The 7,082-nt window shown below is 41.4% G+C and overlaps 1 protein-coding gene across 1 annotated transcript; it reads left to right on the plus strand.

Annotated features, from left to right (window-relative positions):
* Positions 1 to 4,457, plus strand: LOC128819778 (olfactory receptor 4D1-like). The gene is made up of 2 exons (XM_054000120.1): positions 1 to 94; positions 1,750 to 4,457. The coding sequence occupies exon 2, from the start codon at positions 1,758 to 1,760 to the stop codon at positions 2,745 to 2,747; it is 990 nt and encodes a 329-aa protein (XP_053856095.1). The 5' UTR covers positions 1 to 94; positions 1,750 to 1,757; the 3' UTR covers positions 2,748 to 4,457.
* The last annotated feature ends 2,625 nt before the right edge of the window (positions 4,458 to 7,082 follow it).

Here is a 7,082-nt window from a genome sequence, read left to right on the forward strand (position 1 = left end):
GGAAGACCAGAAGCTGGGAAGAAATCGGGGTTGAGACTGAGCTGTCCATGGAGCCAAGGAGGAGTAGCCTGGCCACAGTGATGTTGACTTTAGGGTGAGCACATTCTCTCTGCAGTCTTCTTGACTCTGATGGGAGCTGAGACAGCCACCTCCCCTGTCCTAACTTATTTTTTAGTGCACAGATCACCTGGCCTAGTGTGGACTGACATGTCCAGCCAGCCTCAACAGTGGGAGTTAAGGATTAGGGAAAGCAGGTGTGGGTGACTCTTTTGTCTATATCTACACAGAGAGCCCCTGCAGCTCCATGGATAAGCTTCAGCTCAGCCTAACTGGCAAGTCCTTGCTTTAGGTGAGGTGCATTCCAGGCAGAGGTGCAGCTCCCCAAGCTGAGTGGTGTGGTTGGTGTTCTAGAGGGAAGGGATGCCATACAGAGGAACCTTGACAGGACAGAAGTGGGCTGGGGCAAACCTCAGAAAGTTCAACAAGGCCAAGCACAGGGTCCTGCACATGGGTGAGGCCAATCCCGAGGCTGGGCAGTGCATGGATTGAGAGTAGCCCTGTAGAGGAGGACCTGAGGATGTTTGGTGCATGAAAAACTCGGTATGTCCTGTCCATGTCCACTCACAGCCCAGAAACCAACCACACCCTGGGCTGCATCAAAAGCAGCATGGCCAGCAAGTCCAGGGAGATAATTCTGCCCAAAAATTCCCCGCTGGAGTACCTCCCCTGTGAGAACAGGCTGAGAGAGCTGGAGTTATTTAATGTATGGAGAGAAGAGAAAGCTCTGGGGAAACCTTTCAGCAGCCTTCCAGTACCAGGAAGTGGCCTACAAGAGAAATAGAGAGGGACTTTACACAAACTCATGTGGTGATAGGAGTTGTTGAGGACAGCAAAATGGGGAAAATAGTCAGTACACTGGATGGCAGGACTGGTATTTGTAGGGACAGTTTGCAGAAATAGGTTGGAACTAACATTAGAAAGTCTGACATAAATAAATATGTCATCTTGCATCTGGGAAAGGGCAAGCCTGTGCAATCAGCAGAGGCTAGGGGCCAGGAAGCAGCTTTGTAGATAATGACCCTGGTAGACAACAGCTGAATAGGAGATGGGAATGTGTTCCTCTGACACAGAAGGTGGCAGACAGCTTCAGCTCTGCTAGCAAAGGTCTGGTCAGCTGGTGCAGGGAACTGATCCCACCCCTCCTCAGTGCAGGACTGAGTCAAGACCACAGCACTCCAGGACAAGAAAGACAGAGATAAATACACTGGACTGACTTCCTTGGAGGGCCTCCAAATGAATCACTGGGCTGGATCACATGACATTCAAGGAGAGGCTGAGAGAACTGGGTTTGTTCACCCATACAGAAGAGAAGGCTAAGGGGAAACCTCATTTCTGTGTATAATTAGCTGATGAGATGAGGATACAGAGGAGATAGAGCCTTCCTGGAGGTGTACAACAATAAGGTGAAAGGCAACATACATTAATTGGAACATCTTAAGTTCTCACTAAATGTAAGGGAATTTGTTTTGGTTTTTCTTTTTTTTTTTTGTTTTGCTTTGATTTTGTTTTGTTTTTTCCCTATTGGACTGGTTATATACTTGAACAGTCCACAGAGTTTGTGAGACTTGATGACTTCCAGAAATCCCTCCCAACATAAATTATTCTATGATTCTATGTTTTATTAATTCTATAGTACAATTAATTCTATATACACATTTATTGTCATCTTTATTGCTCTTGTTTGTGCAGGATAAAGAATGGAATCAATGAACATCACCACCACTGTGACAGAATTTGTCCTGTTAGGCCTGACACGGAGCCACAAGCTGCAGTATTGTCTCTTTGTGACCTTCTTTCTCATCTATGTAATAACCTGGCTGCTGAACTTCACCATCATTGCCACTGTGGCTGTGGATCACCAGCTCCACACCCCCATGTACTTTCTCCTGGCCAACCTTGCTTTCCTTGATGTCAGTGACTCCTCAGTCAATACTCCCAGACTGCTGTCAGGCCTCCTCACCCAGCACACAATCATCTCCTTCAATCAGTGTTTCCTGCAGATGTTCTTCTTCCATTTCATTGCGGGTGCAATGTCGTTTTTGCTCCTGGGGATGATGGTGGATCGGTACGTGGCCATCTGTGAGCCACTGCGCTACCTGTCCATCATGAACTGGAACACCTGCACAGGACTGGTGGCAGCTGCATGGCTGGGTGGATTTCTTCATTCTATTACACAAACTGGTTTTCTTCTCCAGCTGCCATTCTGTGGCCCAAATGTACTGGACAATTTCTACTGTGACGTCCCTCAAGTCATCAAACTGGCCTGCACTGGCACTCGCTCAGCTGAGCTCCAGATGGTGTTCAACAGTGGACTGATCCTCATCAGCCTTTTTGTAATCTTGATTATTTCTTACATTGTCATCTTGCTTAAGATAAGGACGTGCATCACAGAAGGGAAGCGAAAAGCTCTGTCTACCTGTGGAACACAGATAACTGTTGTGAGCTTAATATTCATCCCCTGCATCTTCACCTATGCCCAGACTTATAAGAAATACCCTATGGACAAGGTGGCCTCAGTTGTTTACACTGTGGTCACTCCAATGCTAAACCCAATGATCTACACACTGAGGAACACTGAGATGAAAAAGGCCATCAGGAGAACACTGGGGAAAATATTTCTGTCAGCAGGAATACAGAAACCAGAGCAGACAGTAGATCCAAAGACATCAAATCTGGTGTTCCCATGACAAAACTGTGATCATCCCTGATATTCCTGCTCCTTCAATAAGTGAGCAACTTCCTAGATGTGAGGTGGGGACAACATTCGCCTCCCATCCACTTAGGAAGGTCAGTCACATGGGGTGTGCAGCATGGTGGAATGTCTAGGGCCTAATAAAAATTTGCAATAGATCACCTGCAAAGACATCTCCATGACACACCAAACCCTAAACCAGGACAAATACCCTGGCACTGACCATGCAAGGGGCCCTTCCCACAGCCAAGTTCTCTGCTCTGGAAACCACAGCTGAGCCTTGCACTCCAGCATCTCACTTCTCTTCAGCACTCCTCTGTAGTTTCATCTCTAAATTAGCACTGATGCCTTACTGAACCTGCAAATAACACACTTTGGAGATAATATTTGTATGGGGGGGAATATAAAGGTTGGTCTTTATTGGAGGCCTCCAGGGGCAGACATGGAAAATGTCCACAAAATGCTCATGCCCCACAGAGTTTATAAGTTTAGCAAATAAGCATAATTAACAAAAATCACCAATTAGGAGCACAAGAGGTGATGCAATTTTCCCCAGTTCAACTTTCTCTGAATCCTCCCCCCTCAGATAGAAACTAAACTTTGTTTATAAAAATAAGTCTGGAAGAGCAGGTTCCTAGGGAGAACCAAGATAGGTTAGGGGTCTTGGAATTAGTTTTGTCATTCTGCCTGTTAGGGCAGGGAAAGTACTGGGAAAACTAACTCTAATACAATGATAGACTGCAGGGATATAAATATATGTACAAAGAATAGAGAGAATATATGAAAGAAAAAAGGCACAAAATCAATTTGGCATCAGCACAATGGCATCTGCACATTCCTGCATTAGTAACTTCACCAGCAATGTTGAGATAGAGAAAAAAAAATTCTGAAAATGCTTTAGTGGGAGAAAATTCTCAGACCTGTAAGGATTATTTAGGTTTAATTCCCTTAGAGAGACAAGTGAGAAATGAAATCCCTTTTGACAGTAGAAACAAAAATCTGATGGGGAGAGAAACTGATAAGAGGAAGTAGAGCTCAGAATAATAAAAGGAAAAAAAGAGAAAAGGAAGTAATAAAAGCAAACAAGAGGAAAAACTTCCTTATGTCACTTTCTGATGCTTTGTCAAAGGTCAAAATTTCATGTCATGTCTTGAAATCAAAACATTTCTCAATATTCTTTATTTTCTCCATTCTTCCTTCCTTCCATGGAGAGCTGAAGGGCTCTTTGTGCTGGCTGTGTGTATAAATGGAGTGATATTTATTTCTCTAACTGCAAATTCTGATCCATCTGCCTGCCCAAATGTCAGCACTGGCAGCAGAGGCTGCACCCAGACTGCCTCTGATCTGAGCTGCTGCACTCCCTGCCTGCTGGAAGAGGGTGAATATTTGTGCCAGAGACTGGGGAAGGGTTTGTCTCTGCATCCTTTAGATAAAGTTTCCTCTGTCTCTTCAGTGTGCTGGCTGTTTCTGGCGCCAGGGGTGATAATTATAGAATTGTGGCATCAGCTGTGGTTCTGGAGTGCTAACTCAGGTGCCATGGAGTCTTAGTTAAAGCTCTAAAATGCATTAATTATTTGTAATAATTTATTGTATTTATTATTTCTTGTAACTTATATAATTCCTGAACCATGTGACCTCTAGAAGCCATTGTCTAGAATTCTCCAGATCACTTCCTAATTCAATAAATCAAACCTTTTTTCTTTCTCTCTCTCTTTTCTTTCTTTCTTTCTTTTTCTTTCTTTCTTTCTTTCTTTCTTTCTTTCTTTCTTTCTTTCTTTCTTTCTTTCTTTCTTTCTTTCTTTCTTTCTTTCTTTCTTTCTTTCTTTCTTTCTTTCTTTCTTTCTTTCTTTCTTTCTTTCTTTCTTTCTTTCTTTCTTTCTTTCTTTCTTTCTTTCTTTCTTTCTTTCTTTCTTTCTTTCTTTCTTTCTTTCTTTCTTTCTTTCTTTCTTTCTTTCTTTCTTTTTCTTTCTCTCTCTCTCCCTTTCATTCTATACTACATAGATACACAGATATATGTATATTAATAAACCCCTTGTAATGCTAATAAAAAATTAAACTCAACACTGACCTTTAATGTCATAAGCTGAATTAAAGTAGCGCATTCCAACAATGCCAAAACTTCTTTATGTGGTTCTAAAGTGAAGAATCAAGTACTGCACCAGCAACACTTAATTAATAACTAATTTATCTGTTTTCTTGGAGCTTCCTTAAGGAGATCAAATGCACCCATGACAGGAGGTGATCTGACAGAGCCATAAACTGTGGCAGCATGTTGAGCTCAGCAGCCCATATCAAGACAGACATCTAAATCAGTACCAATTTTTGCCAGAAAAAGTGAATTAATTAGTTACTAAATACCAATTCACACAGACTTCTGAAAATAATTCATAGAAAGAAATTAAAATATTAAAATATACGATTTTTTAAAATGCATTCTCCCATAAAAATGCTAGAATCAATAGTTCACATATTGGGGTTGGGGAGATGAATCCAGGCACAAACTTCTGCCCTGGTCTATTTGTGAAGCTGTGATCCACTGAATGACATAATTTAACCAGATTTTCCCTTTTTTATAGAGGAGACAGGATGGTGTAAGTGTGAGCTCACCTCTAGTAAAACCCATGGCTGTGATTCTTGGGAACCAAAACTCAGTGCTCCTTGCTAGAGGTGAAATTCTGATTTACATCAGCTAAAACCTGCCTTGTTTCCTACAGCTTCAGTTTCTGTCTGGGGTATCCTTCATGCACATGTGGAAACAGGAAACAGAAGAGACGAATTCAGGAAAAACAGAAAGTTCCTGATAGTGTTTGGTGGGAGGGCACTGCAGCAGGTATAAAAAAAGTTTATTCCAAATGGATGAGTGATTTTGGATGTCTCTTTCTCCTTGGACCAGAGTCTGAAACATCATTAAAAGAGGCAAATTAAAAGCATTAACCATTTGGAATGCAATGTTCCTTAAAGTGATTAACACTACTCTTATTATACTAGAGTAATAAAGTTTTTATTTTAAGAAATGTTTTTTTCAGTATTATCTTTTCAAGTAATAAAACAAGAAAAAGGTTCTCTGTTTTTACAGAGGTAAAAGTAGATCAGCTCCCAGAAGCAGTCTGTAGAAATGTAAATGAAGTTTCTTTGGCTCATTCTCCAGTATTCTAATTATGAAGAAAAAAGGGTTTCAACAATACAGAGACAAGTTAAGTTCCCTAGAGGAGTCTAAGCAAACAACATTGCCAAATGCAATTAACCACTTTGTCATTAACTTGTTGTTATGAGGTTTCTGAAGTCAGGCAATGACTTCATCCTGAGATGACTTACATTGCCTTCCTCTTTTACAAGCAAACTAAACCAAAAAAATACCATTATACTTAATTTTACTGCCCTTTACTGCCTTTATGGCCAGGTGACTAAGTCAGATGAAACAGAGAGACTGCACAGCTCAGCATGGCCACATTGGTAATGAAGATTTCTTTTGCTTGACCTCAATATAGAAAGATAGAAAGTACAGTTTGAATGTTGCAGGCTCTGGCCCAGGCTATTCACCAAGCCAGAGCACCTGTTCTATCCAGAATAAACTGCAAAACCCTCCCAAATAAATACTCCCAGGTTGTAGCAGTCTTTTTCTCTGTGTGCCCTTGTAGATGCCAGCTAATCCTCTGGAAACTCTTCTTTTCATGCCTGGATGAATTTCTCCAGCTGGGACTTGCAGAATGCTCTTATCCCATGACTCAGACTCCCAGTGCTTGGAGGGTGTGGGCACTGCACTGTATTAAATGCTGAGTTCTTGCTGGAAATAAGGAATGACCATTAGTTAATCTTCCTTTCCTTTACTTTCCCCACACCTCAAATGAAAAACACAGGGCTCTGAAAGAAGTGAACTGATTTCCTTATCACTTTCATTCAGTGGACCTCTTTTCTGCTGGAAGGAATGGAAAACATATAACAAGGGGAAAAAAAAGGCAGAGCAAAACACGTAGTCCCTATCAATTACTGTATGCTTAGCCTGGAAAGTTCACTGTAAAAGAATATTTCTTCAGTGAGAGGGTGAGTTCCTGCAATGGAAGTGAGGAGCTGCAGCCTGGATACCTGAATTAGACATGGGAAGTGCTCTGCTTTAGAAGAAATGTCTGGTATATAAATTGTACTCCTAAGGAAGAAATGGAGATAGAAGTTCTAAATAATTTGCTTCTGAAGCAAACAATAAAGACAAAATATTTACAATTGGGAAACAGATCTTTGTGCCTCTAGTTTCCCCCTGAGCTAGTAAACCATTAGAACTCACCAAAAATAGAAATAAGGTTTTTAATCCACACATTCATGGACAAGAAAATCT

Source organism: Vidua macroura, chromosome 27 (genome assembly GCF_024509145.1).
Source record: "Vidua macroura isolate BioBank_ID:100142 chromosome 27, ASM2450914v1, whole genome shotgun sequence".
Taxonomy (NCBI): Eukaryota; Metazoa; Chordata; class Aves; order Passeriformes; family Viduidae; genus Vidua; species Vidua macroura.

What these genes read in the sequence shown, in the direction of transcription:
- LOC128819778 (XM_054000120.1), top strand. Translation starts at nt 1,758, where the DNA reads ATGGAATCAATGAACATCACCACCACTGTGACAGAATTTGTCCTGTTA.